The sequence below is a fragment of the Zootoca vivipara genome, chromosome 9, assembly GCF_963506605.1.
Source record: "Zootoca vivipara chromosome 9, rZooViv1.1, whole genome shotgun sequence".
Taxonomy (NCBI): Eukaryota; Metazoa; Chordata; class Lepidosauria; order Squamata; family Lacertidae; genus Zootoca; species Zootoca vivipara.
Window position 1 is genome coordinate 35,812,789 of NC_083284.1, and position 26,283 is coordinate 35,839,071.

Below are 26,283 nucleotides of genomic sequence, written 5' to 3' on the forward strand. Positions count from 1 at the left end.
CATCTTCCTAGAAATATTTAATGCCACCTTTTTTTTAAAAAAAAATGTGTTTGTTATGTGAGCATCCATCAGAATTAGAGGGGGGGAGGGAGAATATGCACCCAGATCACATGTAAAACTTCAAAAGTTATTTTAAACATGAAAAAATGCATGGTTTTTATGGATCTAGGTGAGCACTCACATTTTTCAATTCATTTATCTTTTGATAATTATAATATAATAATCTATTATTTCTACCCCGCCCATCTGGCTGGGTTTCCCCAGCCACTCTGGGCGGCTTCCAACAGAATATTAAAATAATCTATTAAATATTAAAAGCTTCCCTAAACAGGGCTGCCTTCAGATGTATTCTAAAAATCTGGTAGTTGTTTTTCTCTTTGACATCTGGTGGGAGGGTGTTCCACAGGGCGGGTGCCACTACCGAGAAGGCCCTCTGCCTGGTTCCCTGTAACTTGGCTTCTCGCAACGAGGGAACCACCAGAAGGCCCTTGGTACTGGACCTCAGTGTGAATTGTGCTCGGAAACGTAATGGGAGCCAATGTAGGTCTTTCAGGACCGGTGTCATGTGATCTCGGCAGCCGCTCTATGATGGCATAGAGTTGCATGCTCCAGGAGAGGGTCAATCATCCCCACTTGGCTATAAAGTTCACTAGGTTATCTCCCGCTTGGACTACTGCAATGCGCTCTACATGGGGCTACCTTTGAAGGTGACCCGGAAACTGCAATTAATTCAGAATGCAGCAGCTAGACTAGTGACTGGGAGTGGCCGCCGGGACCACATAACACCGGTCCTGAGAGATCTACACTGGCTCCCAGTACGTTTCCGAGCACAATTCAAAGTGTTGGTACTGACCTTTAAAGCCCTAAACGGCCTCGGTCCTGTATACCTGAAGGAGCGTCTCCACCCCCACCATTCAGCCCGGACCCTGAGATCCAGCACCGAGGGCCTTCTGGCGGTTCCCTCATTGCGAGAAGTGAGGCTACAGGGAACCAGACAGAGGGCCTTCTCGGTAGTGGCACCCGTCCTGTGGAACGCCCTCCCAGCAGATGTCAAGGCAATAAGTAACTATTTTACTTTTAGAAGACAACTGAAGGCGGCCCTGTTTAGGAAAGTTTTTAATGTTTAATGCTGTATTGTTTTAATATTTGGTTGGAAGCTGCCCAGAGTGGCTGGGGAAACCCAGCCAGATGGGCGGGGTATAAATAATAAATTATTATTATTTTGTATTATTTATTATTATTATTATTATTATTATTATTATTATTATTATTATTATTATTATTGGTGGAGAACCAAGTATGCCTTTTTGTGTTGCCTTCCCCCCTCCCTGAAGCAAAACTATACTAAGGATTGAAGCTGACTATACTAAGGCTGCATTCAAACAGCAGCACACCCCCCCCCCCCCGCATTTTCTTAATGTGTCCCTAATTGTTAATTTATGTATTATAACTTTTGCACAACAAAAAAGCCGTTCCCAGAAACATAGTTTGAATACAGCACAAGTTTAGTGCCCAGGAAAAAACCCAACCATTTTAAATAACATGGAAATGAGCATTACACATGCACTAGATCCTGCTATATTTCTGGAACTGGCTTTTACATTGGGTACATTCAGATGTTGCCAGGATTGCATTAATTTTTACTGATTATATTGCTGGCACTTCTGTCCTGTTTTCTAACATTTCTTTCACACCACAGTACCTGATGTGCCATGGAACTTTGGTTCATAACTGTCAAGTTCTCCCCTTTTTAAAAGTAAATTCCCTTATGCTGAATAGGCTTCCTCACGAGAAAAGGGAAAACTTGACAGCTATGCTGTGGCTTTTTAACTCTTACATTGGCATGTCATGCTAAATTTCATTTACGCTGGTGGGTGTTGTGTGGCACAGCAACAAATATATTTGGACAATGGCGTTACTCCTCCAGCCTTTCTGTGGGTTCTTCTGTTCCTCCATGATTCATTCCTCCAAGAAAGCAGCAGGGAAGAACTGAATGCCAGCATAGCACCCCAAATTCTGTCACCTCACTCCTGCAATTTCCAGATTAAGGGGGCTGTGGACCGTCCCGTCCCCCAATGGAATCAAATAACACACAAATGTACATACATGAGCTATATTTCATTAGCTTTCTGAATGTGGGTTTTATATCACATGGCATCTTATGCAGAAACGAACAGTTAGGGAAACACCGGGGAAATGGAACAAACTTCAGTAGGACTGCAACCCGCGAGAGGCTCATGGACCAGTTTTAGTTCATTTCATTACTGTCTTGGATTATTAAAAATAATTCCTGCCACAAATCAAATCCTATTACAGGGTGCAAGGCTTGCTGGCAAAATTCCTCAATGGGGAATCCCTGTGGGGCTCGTTGTTAGCACCTATCAGCTGATCGACTTTTGCCAGCAAGCCCTGCTTGCAAAGGAGTAGGTGGGAGTGGGACCTCGCTTTAAGCTCCAGATCTTTCCTTTGGAGAAGGGTTTCAGGTGCGAGGCGGGTGGGTGCAGTTTGGGAGAAATGCCCTCGTGGGTCAATGGGGGGGGGGCCTGTCCCAGACCTTAATTGTACACCTGTGAGTTAGAGGCAGGTTCCGCAACCCCTGAACCAAACTTGGGCTGCACTCCTGTGAAGTCTCACCTGGGAGTTAGTCCCATTGAACTCAGCAGGCTTGTGCTGTTCGGTTTGAAGGTGCCTGTTTTTTGCTACCTTACTTTGAATAAACTAGCTGTGGTTTAATGTGGCAAAGTTGGTCTTATAGGTTGGGGTCACCAGCAGTGTCCTGCAGCATGCAATCACTTCTCTCCCATGCAAGGGAGGGAACAGTGCCGTGCAAATCTACCCTCCATGCAAAATAATGCAGGGCCCCGTGGCTGGCAGGCTACATACAAGTAGAATAAAAACAGACCGCGTTAATTTCAACAACATTTTTTTGTTAAGTGCAAAATTCTGTACTGAAATCAAGCCACTCTTCATTTGTATTATACAGCCCGTCATATGCAGCTGGGTTAGCATACCTACTATACCTGGAAGGATGAATTTCTCCATTATTTTTTAAAATCTTTGTTGTGCTGAAGTCCAGCCACTAGAGGGAGACGTTGTTCTATAATAGGGCTCTCTGATTACTTTAATTCTCTGCCTGCCATTTTTCAAAATCCCTCCAATTTGCCTGCCTTCAGTTTGCATTAGTTAATTCCCTACTAACCCTTGCTTGTAGCATTAGCGATAGAAAGACATCGAGTCATAAGTACATTTAGGGCTGGACTTAAATCACTTTATTGTAAGTAAAAAAGAAAGAAAGAAAGAAAGAAAGAAAGAAAGAAGAAAGAGTGCTCTTATTTCTTGCGATTCTTCTCTGTGAGATATACCTTTGTGCACACTATACATTTAAAGCACATTTTCCCTCTCAAATAATTCTGGGCATGGTAGTTTGTTAAGGATTATTGGGAATTGTAACTCTGTGGCTGGTAAACTGCACTGCCCAGAATTCTTTGGGGGAAAGAACAGGCGTTGAATGTCCTTTAACGCTATTGTATGTGTGAAGCCGCACATGTACCGGTACACACTGTGATTGTAGGTATTAGCAAATTGATCGCTTGTGCATTGCAAAGGATCCTGCAGGGATGCACTGTTCTCTGTGTATCCTTTTCCCCATTCCCCACAACAGAACCCTTGTAGCAATGAATGGCAGCCATTCTGACGGATGGGAGAAAGTAAAGGATGCGCTCAGGGACCCTGATGAGGTAGGATTGCCAGATACCAAAAAGGACAGGGATCCTGCAACTTTGCTAGTTGCTAGAGGGAATAAAAAGGTAAAGGTAAAAGACCCCTGGATAGTTAAGTCCAGTCAAAGGTGACTATGGGGTTGCGGCGCTCATCTCACTTTCAGATCGAGGAAGCAACCAGCATTTGTCCACAGACAGCTTTCCAGGTCATGTGGCCAGCATGACTAAACTGGGGACACCAGTTTAGGGACACCATGATGGAAACCAGAGCACATGGAAATGCCATTTACCTTTCCGCCACAGCGGTACCCTATTTATCTACTTGTACTGGCATGCTTTGGAACTGCTAGGATGGCAGGAGCTGGGACAGAGCAACAGAAGCTCACCCTGTCGCAGGGATTTGAACCACTGTCTGACCTTCTGATTGGCAAGCCCAAGAGGCTCAGTGGTTTAGACCACAACCCCACCCACATCCCAGAAGATGGGAAATCAGTTGCGTAGCTTGTCTTGCATCTGGCCAACCTATATCACAGTGGGGATTAAAACTTCTCCCTTGGCTACTAATGCTAGTACTAGATCTGAAGTAGCCTGCTATAGAAAGCTTAACAGGGTGGGGTTATATAGTGTGCTTTGACTGACTTACGGTAAATCCATCTGAAGGTTTTGAGGATTAGGTGCAAGTCAACTGAAAGCAAAATACATCAAGAGTTTGTTGTCTTGGTTCAAGTCAATACCTGATGGTATGTGATCCTACACACAGACATGGGGGGATAGTTATTAATGACATTCTATCTTGCCTTCCCCCCCCCCCCCCGAGCAGTTCAGGATGGCATATGTCACCCCCCCCACCCCACCATTATGTCCTCACAACAATCCTGTGAGGTAGGTCAAGTTTAGAGAGAGGGGTTAAGGAGTGACAATGTGCCTGCAGTTCACTCTCGGCTGTGACAGAGTGTTGATTTGAACATGAGTCTCCCTGGCCCAAAATTTTAGGCACTGCACCCCATTGATGTTCCACTGGGTTCAGTGGGACTCAATTCTCAGTAGAACAGGAATGAGGAACCCGTGGTCCTCTGAATGCTGTGCATCTCCAGCCCCTATCAGCTCCATCCAGCATGGCCAGTATTCATGGATAATGCAACTTGCAGATCAGAAATATCTGGGTGGCCAAGGATATCCCAAACTTGCAGTTAGCAGACATAGGGTTGGACATTCGTGAGGATAATTTATGTGTGATATTCTGCATCATAATGTGCAATAATGAAGTTTAAACTTCAGGAAATGTGTAGTTTTGCATGGGACCCAAATCTCAAATACATTGACAATACCATGAAGCACAAAACTATTTTAGAAACATGCAGTTGGGGATTGGGGAGTCTGCGACCCTCCAGATTTCATGAACTACAACTCCCATCATCCTTGACCACTGGCCATGCTTGCTAGGGCTAAGGGAAGCTGGAGTCCAACAGCATCAAGAGAGCCACAGGTTCCCTCCCCCTGCATCAAGTCATTTTGCTGCAGCAAAATGCAATAAAACAGATTCTGAACGAAAACTGGAGCAGCAGAGATTAATGTTAAGAAACAGTGGAAAACACACACATAGTGTTGCAAGGTTTGTCATTCCAGTTCTTGCCCACCTTCAGACATTTGTCAAGCAGATGATATTTGTCATCCAACAGATATTGTATCAAACTCTAAGTGATAGATTGCTGTGTCATTTCATCAGCCTCCAGGAGCAATAACAATACTTGGACTAAGTCAACTGCACTGAGTTATACAACCACTCAGTCTCCCTGCAGTTCAGATGGGAGAAGCTGGCAATGTTTCTTCACGGCTGGCCTCTCCAGCTCACTCAGAAGTAACCCCATTGCATTCGAGGAGCTATTTTTTCTTTGCCCAAATTATACTAAAATATTGCCAAGCCGTGAAGATCAAAGAGATAGTAACAAATGCAGTACTGTGCTTGGGGGGGGATCCCTAAAAAAACAAAACATTCTCCATAAATTAATGAGAAAATAAATTGCATCTGAAAATTATCAAAGGGGAGAGGCATCCCCCCTGCTTCTAAATGTCTCTTTTTTGTGTTGTTTTTTTCACTTTTACCATATTTATGGGGTGGCTGAGAGATGTTAGTGAGTGTCCTTTCATTCTACAAATCATCTCACTAGTCCTCTGCCCCCTTTGGGCTCCTCAGTTATCCTAGGCTGGAGTTGGCACAGTGAAAACTAAAACAGCAAGACACCCACCTCCTACAAGCCTGTCTGGTGCAGGTCAGCAGGACTTTTAGGGTGCAATAGTGGATCAGTTGCTCTGTTTCGCTGCTCATTGACCCCTTGAGAGGTTGAGATGATTTAAATAGAAGTTTGGGACCTCCTGTGGTTTCAATTTTTTTGCAGCTAGGAAATCACATAAGTAATGAAACTCTGAACAATCAGTGACGTAGGATGGATTTTAAAAAATAAATAAATCTGGAGAAATAGCAAATTAAGTCTGTGTTCATCTGAGAGATAATTACTATAAATTGCAACATGCTAGTATCTAACTGCAGGGAAAAAATAGGTGAAATATATAATTACTAGTGGGCCTATAACAAAATGTTGCAGCATGCAGCATTCCTGTTCAGCCTCCTCACAAGCAAACCATGCTCTGTCCATGTCATTTCCCCTAGTCACCAGTTTTCTTCCTCCCACCAAATAGTTGGCAAGTATTTCATGGCCACTAAATGGGCTCAGTTCTGACTGGAAGTATATATGTGGAGCTTGCTGATACTTCCCTCTTGTGCATTTATATCCTACCTTTTTCTCTGGGCTTGAGGAACTATACCTGGTTTTCCCTCTCATTTAATCTGTGAGGTAGATTAAGCTGAGAGACAGTGACTGGCCTAAGGTCACCCAGTGAGCTTCGTGGCAGTGTGTGGATTTGAACCTTGGTCTTCCAGATCCTAGTCCAACACTATGTTGAAAATAAATAACAACATTCTGGGAGGGGCACTCCAAACAACATATCACACTGCCAGAGGAAGAAGAAGTAGAAAATGATAGCAGTAGTTCAGAAAATGAGATAGAGTAAACTGCATGTATATGTTGTGTCTTCTGTTGTTGTTTTTTAAAAGCACTACTCAAAGGGTAGACCTTCTACAGAGCTTAAATATTGAGGTGGACCTTAACCTTATTTGCTGTTGGTGCTAAGGGGCAAATCTGGTTATTATTTATGTTGATGGTTTCTTGCTTTTTTTGCTTTTGAGGGAAAGGGGGGTGGTTACCTGTTTTATTGCAAGCATAATACTTTAATATACACTGCATTTCACGCAGTTTGTAAAACTAACAAAAGTGACAGGGTGAGCTTTCAAAAAATTCCTTTTCTTTTCGGGGGGGGGACGACAACGACGACGGGGGGACGTTCCCCCCCCCATGGCTTCAAAATTTCTGGAAATTTTACATCTCTAGTGCTGAATAAGGTTGATTGTGGTTTTCTTTTCTCCAAGATCCAGATCTCAGTAGTTGGAAAACAGGAGGTGACCTTGCCGTTATCACTGCGTTATGTCAGCATCTGTCAGCAACATAAAAAAGACGTAAGACAGTGATAGTGGTGAGCAGTTTATCATCCGCTCATCACTAAACGAGTGATTGGTGCCTAAATGCATATGAAACCCTAAATGATTGATATGACTCTGCACAGGGTCCTCTGGGTCCTCTGTTCAGGACCCAACCCTGAAGAGAATTTGCAGTCAGAACCCTGTTTCCACAGGCATCTTTTCATTTGCTTACATCCACTTAATGGGTGCATTTTGCCGTATAGTAAGTAAAACATGCTATTGGCACCAATTGTTTAGAGATGTGTAGCCTGAGATTCTCTGCTCTATTTGCTTTTGTGCTGCAGTACCTGGACCAACAGATAAATGCCTTGGTCAAAGAGACCTTACCGCAGTCAAATAGTGGCATAGCTTTTAAGGTCACTTGCTGAAAAGCAAATTACATTTGATGGATGCTGCTTCAAAGGTCAGTTAATAAGGTAGTCAGCACCTGTTTTATAGCGCAATTCCCTGGACCCAAGCTTATTGAATGCTGGAAAATGCACTGCTGTAAATGAAGATAATCATAGGTTTTGTTTAGATGGGAACATGGTTTGTTTAGAAAGAAAGAGAAGTGAACTTGGTTAAAAAGTATCACAGTTGAGGCTAACAGTTGTGTGTGTGTCCCCCCCCCTTTAAAAACAAACAAACCTGAAGCTTACTGAGACTATTGTAATGGATTTTTAAAAAATGTTTGAGAGAATTTACAGGGATAAGCATTAACGATACCACATTATCACCCAATTATATTAGGGTCAGTCTGCCCTGCCAGGCATTGACCTGCATGTAAGTGAGCTTTGATTTGAAAACATGACATTCAGTGGTAGAAATACTTATCAGGTTAAGTACTGGTGTAAAAATAAAACAATCTATAAACAATATTGTGTGCATTTGGTGTGATTGCTGCATTACCACTCGGGGTGGGGGGTGGGGCAAAATCTATATGCAAAGCAGCTCAGCTTTCTTTTTCCTTTATTCCAAAGAAAGTGGTTTTCCCCCCACTTCCCACATTTAAGAAGAAAACTTGAGAAAAACACAGATTGTATCTGGAGGAAGCTCAAAGCTTAGCAAGTAGAAAGAGGGATTCCACTTATCTCAGACTGCATTTTAAATTCCATGCACACGTGTGTATCCTTCTCTTGAGGTTACCTTTTCTTTTATCTTCAGCTATGCATGTTTTTGTAAATAAATTCTAAATTCTTTGAAAATGATTACTTTAGAGGCAGAGGAATTAATATGAAGTACATACATGCAAGTGAACTTTCTATAATTCTGGATGCTCTATCAGTTGAGAAAATTTATTAAATTGCTTTAACTGTTGTAGAAATATGTAAATATTATCTGCATAGGCCTGTCAGAATAAAAAGTTTTCAGCAAGTGTTTAAAAGTTGCAGCAGAAGGTGTCTGTTGAATTTCTATTTGCTGAGTATTCCACAGTTATGGATGGCTAACACCATAAGGCTTGAATTTGTGTTGTCAGATGAGCATCAAAACTCAGCAACAACTCAGGAAAAACTCCTAATGATCTGTTATTGACCTGGGATATAAGGGTTAAAGTGATCGCTGAGGTATCACTGCCTCTAACCTACCTCACACATTTGTTGTGGTTAACTGAGGATGAGTACACCACCTTGAGCACGTTGGAGAAAAAAGTGGGGCATGCAATAAATAAATGAATAGGAAAAAAACAGCTTCCCCCCCTCCTTGGTAACCACCAGAGGTTTGGGATTGCACCAACCCACCAGCATGACCAATGAGCATGGATGGTGTAAATTAGAATCCAAAACATCTGGAGGGCACCCGGTTGGAGAAGTCTGAACTATAAGCAAAGCAGCAGGCCTGCTTGCCCATTTTACAACACTCCGCAATCGGGATGATGATGACGATGGTTAGTAGTAGTAGTAAACTGGGCTACCTGGCCATTTTAAAAAATATTGTTTGCTTTAAAGCAGAACAAATCACCGTATTGGTCGGGAAAGATAAGAACAAAACGCAGCCTATGCATGCTTACCTCGGAGTAAGCCCCATTGTGCACAGTGGCGCCTCCTTCCGAGTAAACATACATAGGGCTAGAGACTGTTCCCCTTCCTTGACACCGACTGATGCCTACGTGGCCATGATCTGACGTGCTATTTTCTCTCCCCTCTCCGCCCCTGCATCACCCCGACTGCAGCTAAGCGGTGCATATAATTTGTTTTTTTATTATTTTTTTATTATTTTTATTATTTAAAAAATAGGAATAAATAATTGAGTTCGGGAGGGGACAGGAAGAGGGCGACAGCTGGAAGGCGCATTGGGCGTGCTGGGTGTTTGCAAGGTCTCTGCTGCTTGTAAATCCTCCCGGGAACCTAAACGGGGAGGAGAATCCCTCCCCAACTAAGGGCAAGATGAAGGCGAGGTTGCTTCACGGGCTGCCTCCCACTGAGCATGCTCACCCTCCGCCGGGCATGCTCAGTCGCCGCGGCGAGGCAGGAGTCCCCCCTCCCCCCCCAGCAAGCCATTGGGACGCCGGCTTCCTCCTTCCTGCCTCGTTAGCGGCCGGCGAAGCAACTTTAGGTGAGCGGCAGGGGAAAGTCTGGAGCCACCGGGCGGGCCCTGTTGCGAGCAAGTGGATCTGCGAGGAATGGGGGTGGGATGCTGGGCAGACCCTTCTCCCTGCAATAGGTAGATGCAGACAGGGACGCGGGGTCGCCCACCCTCCTTGATCGGGAGGGGCGATAGCAATAAGGCGTCTCTATCACGAGGTTGGGGGGCCGGGGAGGGGAGAGCGATTGTCATTTAGCCTCGCAGCTGCTCCAGATCTTTGGGGTTGTTTCCTGCAATGTGGCTGGCAAGCAGTTCCCAGGGAAATTTGTGTCAACTTTCCCCGCTTCCTCTTTCACACCATCAACCCCCTTTTCCGGGAGTTTCCAGAAGTCGGGTGGTGGCCCCCACCCCCACCCCCAGCTTCCAATTAATTCTGTGCTTGCTTCGGCTAGCTGTGCCTGTGAACTAGGCCTTAAAGAAGCCCTCCAGATCAGTGTATCACAAACTTGGGTCTCCCAACTGGGTTGTATGTTGTTGTTGTTTTGGACTGCAACTCCCATCATCCCTAGCTAACCAGTGGTCAGGGATGATGGGAATTGTAGTATGAGAAAAACAACTGGAGACCCAAGTTTGTGAAACACTGCTCCGGGATGATGTTGGACTACAACTCCCAGCCCTAGCTAGGGTGCTCAGTGGTCAGGGATGATGGGAGTTGTAGTCCAATAACACTCACGTGTGCCTTAAAAGAAACAAACTGAAACCTTTCCTGAGGATTCTTGGCTGCATCTGGGGATAGTCCTTTATTCCTGTGGTATTAGCAAAGCTGCACTCCCGAGCCTGCTTCTGAGCTAACAAGGGAGTGAAAGGTGACAGGCAACTCAAGAGCTAGCTGTTCTCCCTAAAGCCCAACAATTTCGCTCAGGTTTTCGTAAATGGCGCTAACACGGTTAGTGTTGCTGTTGCTACCCTGTGAGCTCATAGCTGCCAAGTTTTCCCTTTTCTCGTGAGGAAGCCTATTCAGCATAAGGGAAAATCCCTTTAAAAAAGGGATAACTTGGCAGCTATGTGTGAGCTACACCTGTGTCATTGAAAGTGGGGGGATCACAAATACAGCAGCGCAGGAAAACCCTTGCACTTGAACCCCTTCGTTCTTGAGGGGCCCAGTGTGCAGACATGGCTGTCACTTCTCCAGTATCCTGACCTCTCAAGGCTGGCCCCTGTGGGGCAATTACTCTTGCTTGACAAATTTTGAAAGACAAAAATCTCTGCACTGGGGGAGGTTGTACCAGTAAACATATACCATAACTCTGGGGGTTTCACATTTTTATGTAAAATAGCGTTGTCTGGTTCATCTGAAAAGTGATATATAAATACCTCAAAATGAATGACCAAATATGTTCTTGGTGAGTTTACATTGGTTGTAGTTAAGCACTATAAAGTGGTCACTGACGTTTTATTGTTAGGAACACCGAAAACTGCCAGGGTGGCATCGGAGGAGGATCTTGAGGGTGTGCACTGGACTTAAGAGTTGTCTTGTGTCTGTATATTTTTTTATTCTCTGTGTTGGCTTCCATGGCACTCTATGTAAAACTTCTCTCTCCCTTTGCCATAATGGGCACTCTAAAAATGGCTACAATCTCCTGACTTTTGGTGGAAGCAGTTGAAACTTAAAGACACTGGATAAAACTTAATCAAGAGTGGATTAAGCCTGTCAAATTGCAGACAAATAGGCCTAGGAACTCTGGTGGGGGAACATTCTTCTGCAATCCATATTAGGGCAATACATTGATTAGGCGAAAAGAACTTAAGCCTCCATTTTGGCTTCACATTTTGAGGAGGGTGGGAAGCAGGGGTTTATCTCGCTCTTTCTTGCCAGGTGACTGGGTGCTGTGTATTCTTGCTTGTGCATTTAAAAAAAACCTTTCTGCTGGTGGTTATGTCCTCTGAAATAGGCTGTACAGATCCTTGATAGGCCTCACAATATGAGACTGACTAGGACACTGCCCTGGAGTTGTGAAGATCTTTGTTGTTTGCTAAGAACAACATAGAATTATTTTTTTTTAAAGCACATCTGAATTTAAGCACATCTTTAAAAATCATTCACTGCTGTGCTTTGCGAAAAAATAATGCAGAGCTCTTGTTACTACTCCACAGGCAACCTTTTACTTAGCCTCACTTCGTGCAAAGTCCATGGAACTAGGGAAACACTGAGACATAGGAAAACATAGGGCTACAATGTGCAGAAAATTATAGAGCTACAAAGTTCAGAAAAGCAAAGTGACAGGGCTTTGTGGAGCCCCTGTCTCATGCACATGTGTGTTGATGTCATACTTTGACAGGGGAAGCCCCCTAAACAGTGTTAGAATTCTCCCAGATGCCAGGTCCAGTTGCGACCATGTGGACATCCTTGGATGCTAGGATGGTGACAGACACCTCCATTGTGCTGACAATATACACAATTCATTTACAGCTTTTTAATCTTGGAGGACCTGGGTGGCACTGCGGGTTAAACCACAGAGCCTAGGGCTTGCCAATCAGAAGGTCGGCGGTTTGAATCCCTGCGACAGGGTGAGCTCTCGTTGCTCGGTCCCAGCTCCTGCCAACCTACCAGTTCGAAAGCATGTCAAAGTGCAAGTAGATAAATAGGTATCGCTCCAAGCGGGAAGGTAAACTGTGTTTCCGTGTGCTGCTCTGGTTCTCCAGAAGCAGCTTTGTCATGCTGGCCACATGACCTGCAACCTTTGTATGCAGAAGGACTTCGCTTTGTATGCTCTGAATTTCCCACCATTTCAGAAGGGGGAGGGACATTTTCCCTATCTACATCCTCTAGTCTACACCATGCCTTGTCCTTGTCTTTTCACAAAATTAAAAAGCCGTTGTAACCTTTCCTTACAGGGGAGTTGCTTCAACTTTTTTGGTTGTCATTTTCTGCATCTTTTTCATCTCTGCAATATCCTTTTTTGAGGTATGTTGACCAGGGCAGTTTTATTTCTTTCCTAATTAACCTAAACACAGATTTGGGGTAAAATGAGAATCTTAGACCATTTCAAGGTAGAGTTGTACACTGGGGTATATAGCACTTCGCAGAATAATTGATCAGTAGCTATCAGCTGATGAAGTAACAGTTCCAGTCCCCCCATGTAGCCGATGCAGCATAATTCTGCATTATTATTATTTTAGATTCAGTGTGTTTAGTGCCCTCCAATATTTTACATAAACGATTCCAGCAGCTGCCAATATTTTACATGAATGACTTGAGTAGCTGCTGTCATATAACTAAAAGTTCATAATACGGGTCCAATCCCCTGAATATGTGACAGAAGGAATAATTTTAGGTGGTAGCATTGCTTACGACCAATGTGCTCTTGACATTTTTTGAAGCATCCAATTTTTCCACAAATTGCTATTGCAGTGCTTCAAGGTGTGTAATAAATGCCTAGAATGATATGTATAAATACCAAAGATTGAAGTTCTTATTTCCAAATTGACATTAAGCAGGAAGAAAACCTAGTTTATAATGTGATATTGGGTATTCAGTGTCATAGATGTCAGTCTACAGAATAATGATCATTGCCAGCAGGCAGCTTGGTATGCAATTCTGAATATAAGATATGACTTTTTAATGCAATTTAAACACTGTATAGAAGGCTAACCAGCTTATATGAGTTCCCCACATTAATAATAAGAAAAAATATATATCTTTCTTTAGTACGATATGTATCATTCTCTTCCAATCTAATTTTTTAAAAACTAGCTTAAAATTCTTTATTTATAATTAAGACTTCTCTCCGCTTGGGACTCCCAGCAACATACAATGTATAACCCACAGGCTATCACTTGACTCACACTGTCCCATCCCAGCTTCTGTGGGAATGCAAGATCACCATGGGGCGGACACTCATGAGCCCATTGTTCATGGGGAACTAATTGTTGGGGAGCGAGGGAGAAGGCTTACTCTGCTGTTTACAAGTGATGGGTTGCTGCCTTAGAGAACTAGGCAAAAGAAAGGGTGAGGACCAAGTGTTCCTTTGGTATCGAGCTCCAGGTTAAGCCTGGTGCTTTGTAGCGCTTGTCAGCCACTCTATTACAGACAAACCTTGGAAGTCAAACAGAAGTCCGTTCGACTTCCAAAACATTCGACAACCAAATCACGGCTTCTGATTGGCTGCAGGAAGCTCCTGCAGCCAATCAGAAGCTGTGGAAGCCCTGTTGGACATTTGGGTTCCAAAAGAATGTTTGCAAACCAGAACAATCACTTCCGAATTTGCACCGTTTGGGAGCCAAAACGTACAAGTTTCAGGGCGTTCGACAACCAAGGTACAACTGTTCTAGGTGTAGCTATTCTGTGTTGAGTAGCTAGTTTGGGAACCCTGAAGCAGGGGTGGCTAACCAGTTGTTGTTGGACTCCCAACTCCTATCATCCCCAGTTGGCCTAGCCGGTGGTCAGAGATGATGGGAGACGTAGCCTATCAGCACCTGGAGGGCAAGTGGTCGATCACCCCTCCTCTAAAGTGATTATAATTGCTAATGCGTGTTTATGGGCACATTCCAAAATAATAATAAAAATGTGGAAGGGAGGAATATGTCACGATTTTTAAAATTACATTTATCATCCATTTTAGAGGATACCAATCACTCTTTGTCAAATGTTGATGAATAAAACATTGCCTCACAGAAAGTGAAGAATGCCTAAAAAGAAGACGGGCGCTCGCAAGAAGGCCGAGAGCCGTAAAGAACGGGAGAAGCAGATAAGGGCTTCAAGAGGCAACATTGATTTGGCTAAACATCCCTGCAATGCCTCCATGGTAAATATTGAGGTGTATTTCCGATATTGGCTTTAAAATTCTTTCTTCTCCTCTCCCAGTGTCAAGGAGAGGAGGGTGAGATTGACAGTGCTTTATCAGACTGAAATGAGCAAAACTAGATCCTAAGCACATAAACTTGAGATTTTGCAAAAGACACCGGATGTTATAAATCTTCTTAAACAATGAAATAATTCCCGTTGTGCACACACACACAGAGAGTGAAATTCTTCTTCAGCTCTTCTTCAAGTTGTCTGGTTTTCACAAAGGAAGGGGGAGGGCAGGGGAAGGGTGGAGGCAATTATAAATAAGAGCTGGCTGTTGGTCCAGGGCAGGCATCCCCAAACTTCGGCCCTCCAGATGTTTTGGACTACAATTCCTATCATCCCTGACCACTGGTCCTGTTAGCTAGGGATCATGGGAGTTGTAGGCCAAAACATCTGGAGGGCCGCAGTTTGGGGGTGCCTGGTCCAGGGCAAAGCTTTTGGAGCCCTCCTGGCGATACCAGAAGGACTTTATGTATAAAAACACATGGGCATAGACCACCTGCAGCACTGACTATTGCACCTTCATTGTGTGTTTGTATTCGCACGGGGCACTCAAAGTGGGGAAAGGACTAACACTGTATTCATGGCAAGTGAATTCACAAGTTTATAAACTCTGAATTTAAACGGGAACTCCTATAAAATAAGCTCTCTTTCTCTTACAGGAATGTGATAAATGTCAAAGGTAAATGCACATTCAGTATTTCCTTTACATGTAAGATTTTTGGCACCATTTTAAACTGACTTCGTTCATTTATTTATTTCACCCTTTTTTTATTCTGACAGACGGCAGAAAAATAGAGCATTTTGCTACTTTTGCAGCTCTGTCCAGAAGCTGCCCATTTGCGCACAGTGCGGTAAGTCTTTCTCTTATTTCTCTGTGTTCCTACAATTGGTCTGGGCTTAGAATTTAATTTTTGCATTGTGGCCTGATTATACAAACGAAGTCATATTTTGGCTCTGTTGGTGCCAGATGTGGCTGGATTTCAGTTTCCGTCATCCCTGACCATTGGCCATGCTGGCTGGAGCTGGTGGGAGTAGCGACTCCAGCAATATCTGGAGGGACACAGGCTATTCACCCTCAGACGCAGCAGGAAAGTTACCTTATTTGGGCTCCTTCTGGGGCTGAAAACATTAGCTGCTTTTAGTTGTCCAATCTAAACTATCAGCACCTTTAACCATGCAGCAAATTAATTTTAATAAAGCAGTTGTGAAAACTGCAGATGAAAGGGTACATCTTTAGAAGAGGCAGCCCCTCTAGTGCAGGAACGTGGAACCCACAGTCCTCCAGATGTTTCTGGACTCTGGAACCTTTGTCCCTCCAGATGATGTTGGACTTCCAATTCCCATCAGACCCAGCAAGTGAGGTCAATTTTCAATAATGCAGCAATATCTGGAAGGCAACAGGTCCCCCATCCCCATCCCCATTCCATGATGAATAAAGAATGCCTCTTCTAAAAAAATAAATTATTTGGTTGTATCCAATAAGACTGTCATATTAGTGCAAAGACTTCGGTCTGCACAACGGACTTCTTCTCCTTGCTCCACCAAATCTGCTCCAGAGGGTTGAGGGAAACCCACAAAAAATTGGTGAGTTGCATGCCAGTGGTGGAGGGGAGAAGAGGGAGAGAAAGTCTGGTCACATAGCCAGAAGTCCTTACAGGACGGTGTTGCTGGATCCAAGTCATTGTTTTGATCAGATGTGTATTGATATGAGCAATTTAAAATACCATAGTTTGCTCAGATCTCTTGGATGATAGCCCTTATTCTCACTCCCCCCTCCCTTAGCTGGAAACACTTGTAAACACTGAAAGAGACAAATGCTATGCCTTTTTTATGGAGCTTTAGTGTTGCTGAACACTCTTGTATGTGTGTGTGTGTGTAATATTTCTTTTCCCTCTGTAATAGGAAAAACAAAATGCATGATGAAATCTTCAGACTGTGTCATAAAACATGCTGGTGTGTACAGCACTGGGCTTGCTATGGTGGTATGTATCTGGAAACAATAAATCAGTTTTAGGATATGTGATGAGTGCAACTAAAGTCTGAAGAGATTACTTGCCTGACCGTGTTGATGGCTCTTTTCTTGATACCCAGTGGTGCAGCTCAGTAATTTTCGACCCTGGAGTGGTGGTCTTACCACAAAGAGGGAGTTGTGAAGCTCACATTGCTCTTCTGCAGCCTTCCCCACTCCCCTGCAATTCCATGCATTACAGTGGTTTCTACATTCATGATATACTGGAGCAAAAAGCCGAAATAGTTTGCCAACCCTGGTAAATAAAAAGCAAACATACTCATAAGCACGCACAGTTTCACATTTTAAACTCATAGCACCATCGTGACTACAGCGATAAAATGAGCTTTGGTTCTGCTATCCTGAAGATAAACACATGTATTTTGGAATAAGCATTTTTTTAAAAAAAATTATTCAAATTAGCAACCAGAACCTTCTGAATCCTGGCTATAAAATGTTTTTTTTAAAAAATAAGGCAGGATGCTGATGTGGGAGTCTGTGTGCCCCTACCCTCCATCGCCTTTTGTTGCCATTTGGAGACCCCTCGACTGCAGAGCCTTGGATTTCATTGTTGAGGTTCATCCACTGTTACCTGTTCAGACTGCAGGAAAATGCAGGAATGGTAACATTTGCACAGATCATTGTGCAGGCTTACGTCCTTTTCAAATTACAGTGGTACCTCACAAGACGAATGCCTCGTGCAACGAAAAACTCACTAGACGAAAGCGCCTAGCGATTCTTTGTTGCCTCGCAAGACGAAGCTTTCTATGGCCGTGTCTCGCAAGACGATTTTTTTTTTGCCGCCTGCCGATTGTTTCTGCAAGACTAAAGTTTCGTAAGACGACATGACCCACGGAACGAATTATTTTCGTCTTGCGAGGTACCACTGTGATAGGCACGACCATGCCTATCTGTAAGGCAGCTTGCAACCAAAGTCGTGAATATTCCCATCTTGGACTTCAGAGTCACGTTTCAAGAGAGATAACACATTGCTTCCATGAAAGGTAACAATGAGCCTGGAATCATGGGAAGGTTAACTAGTAACTCAATACAAAAAACACCATTAGCCCATATACAGAGGAGAGGAAAACAAGATTATGCTTTTTTTTTTTAATACCGTGTTTAACTCAAATCTACGTAATGCTCCCCCTTTTTTGGCCAAATTACTACACAAAAATTAAGGTACGCGTTTACATTCACCAGTAAATCCTTTTTTTGGTTGCAAGGTTCTGAAAATTGAGGTGCACGTTAGATTTGATGGTGCAGTAGACTCGAGTAAATACAGTATTTCTTTTGAAGTTTGACTTCCTTGCTTCTGCATGCTCTATGCTGCCCTGAGCAAACTGTGTAGCACAAGTCCTCTTGCAAATAATTATTTCTGAATACATTGCCTGGTATGAACATAATGGGCAGCTCTGTTGTTGTCCACACGGATGGCTCCCTGGATGAGACAGAGCATCAAGAGCCAATTCATTTGGGGAGGGGGGCAGGAGTAGCCAGTGGAATGCAGACTGCTTGTCCGGGTCTGTTGCATTCCTTAGCGAGGACTTCCGAGCAATTCTGGTTGCTGAGCATCATGCTGAGAGTAGTGTGTGGGATTAAAAAAGAAAACACACACACACACACACACACACACACACACAAACCAAGGGGATTCAATTTCATGTAATGTACTTTAGGAATGGGTACTTAGCAGTCCTGCAAAAAAAGAGAGAAGAGTCCTGAGAATATGGAATGCGTTTGGGAGATGGATGGCAGCGCTGAGCAAAATTGCCTTCCACTGCTTCAGAATGACTCCCTCCTGCTGCTGCTTGGAATGCATGCCTGGTCCTTCCTTGTTCAGCAGAGCTAGTGCTTATATAGAGGTCTGCCAAAGTCCCTAGTAACATGTGGGTTCTTCTTTTGCAGGGGGCCATATGTGATTTCTGTGAAGCTTGGGTTTGCCATGGCAGGAAATGCCTTAGCACCCATGCTTGTATCTGTCCTCTGGCCGACGCAGAGTGCATTGAATGCGAGAGGGGTGTCTGGGATCACGGTGAGTTGTTCACCAGTTAGAGGGGTGTGTTCCCTTGTTTCACTTGCATTTCGAAAGCTCTACAATTACCAAAGGAAGGTGGCTACAAGGCTAGTTTTCTTGCCGTAGCAAGTCTTTATGAATTGAAAACAACTTTTGCAGAAGTAGAGAATCCTAAAATTAGAGGAGAGGCAGACCCATTCTCATATCACCTTTCGCATGTGAGAAAACTATTACTCGTTCTATCATTGAGGATGTGTGTTAAAGTTGTACTCGGGGTAGACTTGTTGAAATTGGTAGGCTTAAGTGCCTGTGACTTAGCTGGATATCCCTTGGGAGTATTTGCACAGGCTGTTTTGATTGGCTGCAGCTCATGATGCAGTTTATCACGTGAACTCCCTCCCACTGACACATTATCTGTCCGGGAGTATATTACACAGGAGGGAAGTTTTCAAACTACCGAGGTAATTTGTGCTACTAGCTATCATTACCCGCAGTCATAAAAGCCTGTGCTAAACCATCAACTCTGCAAAATTACAGTACCCTCTCGGGATCCTGTGCATATCTCTTCCTTCCACTACCCCCCCCCCCCACCACTCCAGTTTCAGGAAAAGGTATTTCATTGGGTCTCTCCTCTATATCTCATTGGCCTTAACAGTGTACCACCTTAGACTGCAATCCACCGACAGCAGCAAGACATGTATAGAACTAAACTGTTAGTTTAGGCTATTTGGGGGGTGGGTGGGTGGGTGGGTGGAGATGTAGCTGGAATATTTAGTTTTGATGCTGCTGTGCAATAAAATCTCTTTTAATATGGTGGTCTCATCATTCCGTAACCAAACCATCTCAACCTAACCAGGAAAATGTGATTAGTATTATAAAACATCTTGTTTACTCAAGTGGCTAGTACCACTGTAATCCACAATATTTTTCTATCTGGTGCAAGACAGGCCAGGTTTTCTTTCATTCCTATGACATCTGTTTGCATTTTGATGCTAGGGAGCGTGGGGACTGATTTTGACCTGTTACATTGTGTCTTGCTGAATCTTCTAGGAGGCAGAATATTCAGCTGCTGTTTTTGCCACAATTTTCTCTGCGAAGATGATCAGTTTGAACATCAGGCCAGCTGCCAAGTCCTGGAAGCCGAGACCTTTAAATGTAAGCTATATCCCTGAAAGTCTCCCTTATTAAAGGTGAACCAAATTTTAACTAGGCCCTGTATACCTGAAGGAGTGACCCCACTCCATCATTTAGCCCAGACCCTGAGATCCAGCTCAGTAGTTCCCTCACTGTGAGAAGTGAAGTTACAGGGAACCAGGCAAAGGGCCTTCTTAGTAGTGGCAACTGCTGTTTGGAACGCCCTCCCATCAGATGTCAAACAGGTAAACCACTATAGATGGCGACCCTTTTGCATGGGGGTTCTGTTCCTGGCCCCTGTGTACATCATGGAGTGCATATAATAAGCACACCCCACCTCATTATGCCTCCGTTCTGCCTTCTACCAGGCTGAAAAAGACCTGCACATCGGTGATTGCACGCCAGGCGCGCCTAAAATGGTCACTGCCTATACATAACTTCCCAAAGACATATGAAGGCATCCCTCTATCAGGAAATTTTTAATGTTTGATGTATTGCTATGTTTTTACTACGTTGGAAATCTCCCAGAGTGTCTGGGGCAATCCAGTCAGATGGGCAGGTTATAAATATTAAATTATTACTATTATAAGTAATAAATTATTATTCTTGTTGTTGTTGTTATAAGTAATAAATTGTTGTTGTTGTTATAGTTCAAGGAGAGCCAGGCTGGTGATCAGCCCTGTGTGTTTAGGCCCTACTTGCACTAATGCCAGGTTTGTGATGTGCCTGAATTTTGCACTTCTCCTCCAGCATTCCTGCTTGTAAAGTCCCCCACATTTGTTGTGTCTAGTTGTTCAGTCTAGTTATTCTGCTCGTCCTTGTTGTACAAGCTGTTGTTTCCAGTCAAGAGGACTTCCTCTGCTTTCAGGAAGGGAGGAAGAGCAACGTTGGGCCCAAACTCTGTAGGGACATCGTTAAAATTGTCTGTTCGCTTCTTTTTTCGGCTGAGGCGAAGTGTTCATTTTCCTTGTACTTTAAAGAGGCACAGTCATGGAAAGCCTGAGGCTACCCATTGAACTGAATAGTTGACCTTGGCTTAGAAGGCAAAAGGAAAAGAGCAAAGCCATGAAATCTCATTATTCAAGCACGCCTTTTTTATCTTGCCTAATAGGTGTTTCCTGTAATCGACTTGGGCAGCATTCATGTCTCCGTTGTAAGGTAACAGCAAAAGCGTTCAGAAAGTAGATGTATCGAGCTCACCGCTCTCATACATTCAAAGCTGCTGGCGGCTCTTGCCACGTCCTTCTCCACAATGCATCAAAAAACGTCTCCTGATTCCCACCCGCCTCCCCAAAGAAGTTATCTGGGTCCTGTTCCCATCTCTCTTTGATTAATGTAACCTCCATGCTGTGTTCCTGGACACTTGGTGTTCCTTCCCTCCAGTCCTTCTAAACCCCAGTTGCTAAAATTGCCTTCCTTCACTCATTGTTACAGCCTCAGCACTGCCGCCGCCTTTTCCCTCTGCTGGTTTCCTTTCATTCAAAATGCAAAAACGTTTCATCTTTGCCTGGCTGCCGTCTGCACCAGCCTGCTTCCGCGTGAAGCCAAGATAACATCTCATTACCTTGCACATTTTCTATATATCTGCTAATATTATCGTTCACGGGGTTCTGATGAATCATTTGCCCCAGGGAAGTGGGCCTCGTGGCCCCTCTCCCCAGACCACTCCCTCTGGTTCACCAGTGCTATCTGTCACCCGGCTGAAATTGTGTCCTTGGACTGCATTAAAACCTCTCGTTTGCCTTGATGAAAGATGGGGAATGTGTGCATACGTGTTTGTAGAAAACTCTTTGAGTTTTGCATGGCTGGCATGCACCCTATTGTACAAAGGTGTGGGGCACATTCCTTGCCCCATTCACTTTTGCTTCTGGTCCTGCCCGCCACTGGCATGCAGCTGAGTCCAAAGATTTGTAGCCATGACAGAGAAGGGCTTTATGGGGATGAAGAGCCCAATCTCAGTTACTCCAACTTCCCCTGTAGTTGCTCACAGCTCTGTACAAGAGCTGATTAAGTTGATTGGGAAGGGGAACAGCTGTCCTTACGGGCCCTGATTTATGCTGAGTCTTGCATAGCCAGCTAGACTGAAATGTCTCCATCCAGTTGCCCCACTGGATTGGGCAACAAATACTTAAGAGGAGGAACTATTCTTGTCTCCTCTTAATGTCTCATTAGCCAGCTTTCATGCAAAAGGCGGGCTGCATATATTCTAGAGAATTTAAAAGATTCAAATGGAGCTTGCTAAATGGTAGTGGTATGTATCCCATCGCCACTCAACTTTGGCAATCTGTTGTGTTTCTCCGTGGGGCTTCTTTTCCGATTGCAGCCTGTTCTTTTGTGATGTATTTCCCCTATTCTTTTCTTTTCTTTCTTTTATATAACCCGCAGGCTTGTTTCTGCGACGATCATGCACGGAGTAAGGTTTTCAAACAAGAGAAGGGAAGGGAGCCTCCCTGCCCTAAGTGTGGCCATGAAACGCAACAGACTAAGGACCTGAGCATGTCAAGTAAGTTTCCCTTTGGTAACGGTGTTCAGAATTACCCAGGCGCCAGGCATGTTTTGCGACTGACGTGGGTCCAGTTGCGACCACGTGGAGATCTCTGGATGCCAGGCTGGTGGCTGACATCTCCACCTGGCTGGCCCCTGCAGCTTTCTTGAACAGTTAAGCAGAAGAGCTTACATATTGCATTAATCTCCCACATTTTTCTCCCAAGGAGTACATGGTTCACCTCCCTCTTCAGTTATGACTGGCCCAAGGTCACCCAGTGAGCTTCATGGCTGAGTGGGGATTTGAACCCTGATCTCCCAGGTCCTGTTCTGACACTCTTAACCACTACACCCCATATGCTTCCTAGAGTACTTCTGCTATGGGGCAGCTATATTAATCATGTCACTTGGAGAAGCTTCTCTTGAAGCTTGAATTTGTTTTATTCTGGATTGTTTTATTTGATGTTTTAATGTGCTGTAAACAGCGCTGAGCTTTTGCATTAAAACATAAAGCAGTATATTAATTAATTTCAACACCCCACCCCACTGGTACCTAGACATTCCATTGTGGTGGCCGTAACCTAGATTAAAGGTGCCATTTGGGAATTAGCTTATATACCTGAGTTTCTAACACTGGTAACCATTTCCACCTGCAGTTACCCTTATCGCCTGCAGCAAACCTCATATTGGGAAGTCCATGTTCTTTCCTGTTCAAAAGGCTTGTCTTGAAATCTTGGTAGCATATTTTCTAATTAATGCAACGAGATGAGGATGGTTTCATCTCAGTCAGAAAGGGTGCAAACTGCAGAGAAGCCTCTGTGCCTCATTTCACCAGGAGACTCTGGTCCCCAGAATGATCCTGTAAATGACGAGGGGGAGAGAGGGAGAAAAAATGGAAGAAGATGAAGAATGAATGAATCAATAGGTTTCTTACGGATTTGCAATAATGCCTTACCTGCTTCTAGTGTTATTTGTCTGTGCAATCATGAGAATTACACATGTGAAAATAGTTGCAAGGTAGAATTGTTGGGGTTTTGCCTGAACTATTTAACACCCACCTTCCTTAATGGGAAGTAAAACTAAGACAGGATGTTTTCCTCTCTTTCTGCAGCACGCTCTCTGAGGTTTGGCCGACAGACCGGAGGCGAAGAGGCTGACGGGGCTTCTGGGTATGATGCCTATTGGAAGAACCTTTCGGCTGGCAAAGATGATGATTATGAAGCAGAGGATGACGATGAAGACGAGGAGGAAGAGGAGGGAGGGAGGGATTCAGAAACGGAGGCAACCGGTATGTTTGGTCACTTGAATTTAGGAAGGACCTATGCCAGCGGCTACGCACACTATGAGGAGGCTGATGACTAAGGCTGCTTTCGTAAGCACACTTTTAAGAGGCAGTAAGGTCCCCTTTAACATAGTGGCCCTTAACCTCCGGGTAAACATGCTTAGCATCTGGCCACAAGCCCACATTTATGGTGGAGCTAGCATGTGAGAGGAACTCTTTTGTGTGCTTAGTGAATTTTTATGTGTGGTGGCACTGGAATAACAGCTCGACTTTTCAAATAGCAAAGCTTACTAGGAATCAAAAGGAATGGAGCAATTTGCAGGAGATCAAGAAAAGATTTGTATGGCTAAAGATATTGGAAGACTTGGAGAGTAAAGAGTTTGAGGGTTCACATTAGTTCAGGGAACCTGGAAATGAGGATGAGACCTAATGCTCTCTCTGCAGCATAAGTTGGAAGTGTGGGGAAGGCTGAGGTAATTTTTGTTTCCAGGCATTCTTCAGAAGCAAAGTTATTTTTCTTGAGTAATTTTGGGGGAGGGTTGTGTCATCATGTTTCATAAATTCGTAAGTATTGGTGGCAGTGGGCATCAACTTATTTTTATATATTGAAAGCTGTCTCCTAGGTTTTTCATAAATATTGATCCAGCTTGAGCCCTTGGGGAAATGCTTGCTACAAGCTATTGTACTCTAAATATAAATTGAAATTAAAGTTACTTTGACATTTTGTGTAAGCAAGGCTGATCAATATAGTCTCTTGTAATGCACTACTGGAGAATTGTCAGTTCCTGCCTTTTTGAACGGCCAGACATTAACTGTAGCGCTCGCAGCCACTTGCAGTGTGACCTAAATAAACTTTTGATCTTAGATTTGTCGCCATAAAAATGTCACTGCATCCTCCTTGCCTAATAAAGTCCATCGCTCTCTCTCTCTTCCATCCTGTGTCCTTGTGTTTTGCTGCAGCAGAGGGAGGGTGGTGTTGACAGATATATGGTTAGAGAAAAGGGCACGGCCTCCTAAAACAGCCTCCTAAAATCAGTGACATTGTCAGACCTATAGAATAGAACGGTATCCCATCATGCCCTGGGGCCAGCTGCCCACCCTGTGCAGCCATGACATGGTGCCCCCTCTGATAGGCCTTTTACCCTTCCGGGGCTGTTTGCCTTCACACTTCCAGCAGCCCTGCTCTGTTCCTGGTGCTGCCCCACCCCCATGCTACTTTAAGTCTAGTTTTTATCTACATTGTGTATGCCCCCACACCCCTTCTTTTCTCTTCCTCCTTTGTTGTGTTTGCTGTCAGCCACCATCACTCCCACCCAGCTGAAGGGATGTGCTACACCCACTGGAAGGGGTCTGACCAGCTTCTCCCCCTGCCCTTTTAGTTTCAACCAGAGGGCTTGGGAAAGTTTGCCTTTTATTCGGTATGTATGCCAAGCACCTTGGGACGCGGGTGGCGCTGTGGGTTAAACCACTGAGCCTTGGGCTTACCAATCAGATGGTCGGCGGTTCAAATCCCCACAATGGGGTGAGCTTCCGTTGCTCGGTCCCAGCTCCTGCCAACTTAGCAGTTCGAAAGCACATCAGAGTGCAAGTAGATAAATAGGTACCACTGTGGCGGGAAGGTAAACGGCGTTTCCATGTGCTGCTCTGGTTCGCCGGAAGCGGCTTAGTCATGCTGGCCACATGACCCAGAAGCTGTATGCTGGCCCCCTCGGCCAGTAAAGCAAGATGAGCGCCGCAACCCCAGAGTTGTCCGCGACAGGACCTAATGATCGGGGTCCCTTTACCTTTATGCCAAGCACCTTATATATGAAAATGTGGGGTAAAAATATTTAAATGAAATAAGGTAAGAGGAGTGGTGGATACTCCACCCAACCCAAAACATAAATCTGTTTTTAGCTATTTCTATTTTATCTGTAAGCTGCCTTGAGTCCTGGTCTGGGGGAAAGGTGGGATTTTATTATTCATGATGATGATGATGGTAGGACATGCACACACACATCTCTAGCGAATGCACATAGATTACTGGAGAGCTGCAGGTATTTCTTCTAAGGCAGGGGGAGTCAATAGAGTGCATCCAGAGAGCATGGTTAAGGATGATGGGAGTTGTAGTCCCAACAAGATCTGGAGGACACGGTGTTGGCTACCCCTGCTCCAAAGGCATCCTTACCTTGCCTTTCCTGCAAGGAGCTTTGAGAAGGTGGCATGTTTGGCCAGTTAAATTCGTTCACAGGGTTGGTATGAGGCTGGAATTCAACCAGGAAGTTATGTGACCAAGATGGTGTTTGGCCCAGGAGCACCACTGTCTGAGCCTGACAACCTAACCCCCAGACCACACTGGTTCTTGGGCAGTGACTATATTTGTTTACAAACGTAGGGTATGCTTTTATATATGGAATAAGTACATCCATAAGATCTGTAGCTCAGTGCTAGAGCATCTGCTTTGCATGCGGAAACATCTGAGGTTCAATCCCTGGCATTTCCAAGGAGGGCTGGCAGAAAACCTTGCCTGAAATCCAGAAAAGCCTCTGCCAGTCAGTGTAAACCAGGCATGGCCAAACCTGGCCCTCCAGATGTTTTGGGGCTACAACTCCCATCATCCCTAGCTAACAGGATCAGTGGTCAGGGATGATGGGAATTGTAGTTCCAAAACAGCTGGAGGGCCAAGTTTAGGCATGCCTGGTATAAACAAT

General features: G+C 44.3%; 1 protein-coding gene across 3 annotated transcripts; it reads left to right on the forward strand.

The window, feature by feature from the left end:
* The first annotated feature begins 9,737 nt into the window (after window positions 1-9,737).
* ZNF330 (zinc finger protein 330) lies at window positions 9,738-24,527 on the forward strand. Of its 3 annotated transcripts, none has more exons than XM_035111686.2 (11): window positions 9,738-9,846; window positions 12,712-12,781; window positions 14,439-14,621; window positions 15,328-15,347; window positions 15,449-15,519; window positions 16,571-16,650; window positions 18,585-18,711; window positions 19,744-19,848; window positions 20,939-20,985; window positions 22,213-22,330; window positions 23,423-24,527. In XM_035111686.2, the coding sequence occupies exons 3-11, from the start codon at window positions 14,502-14,504 to the stop codon at window positions 23,671-23,673; spliced, it is 939 nt and encodes a 312-aa protein (XP_034967577.1). In that variant the 5' UTR covers window positions 9,738-9,846; window positions 12,712-12,781; window positions 14,439-14,501; the 3' UTR covers window positions 23,674-24,527. The 3 variants fall into 3 exon arrangements, with proteins under 3 accessions (XP_034967577.1, XP_034967576.1, XP_034967579.1); XM_035111685.2 differs by having other exon boundaries at window positions 14,492-14,621; XM_035111688.2 differs by lacking the exon at window positions 12,712-12,781 and having other exon boundaries at window positions 9,773-9,846; window positions 14,492-14,621.
* Window positions 24,528-26,283: the final 1,756 nt, after the last annotated feature.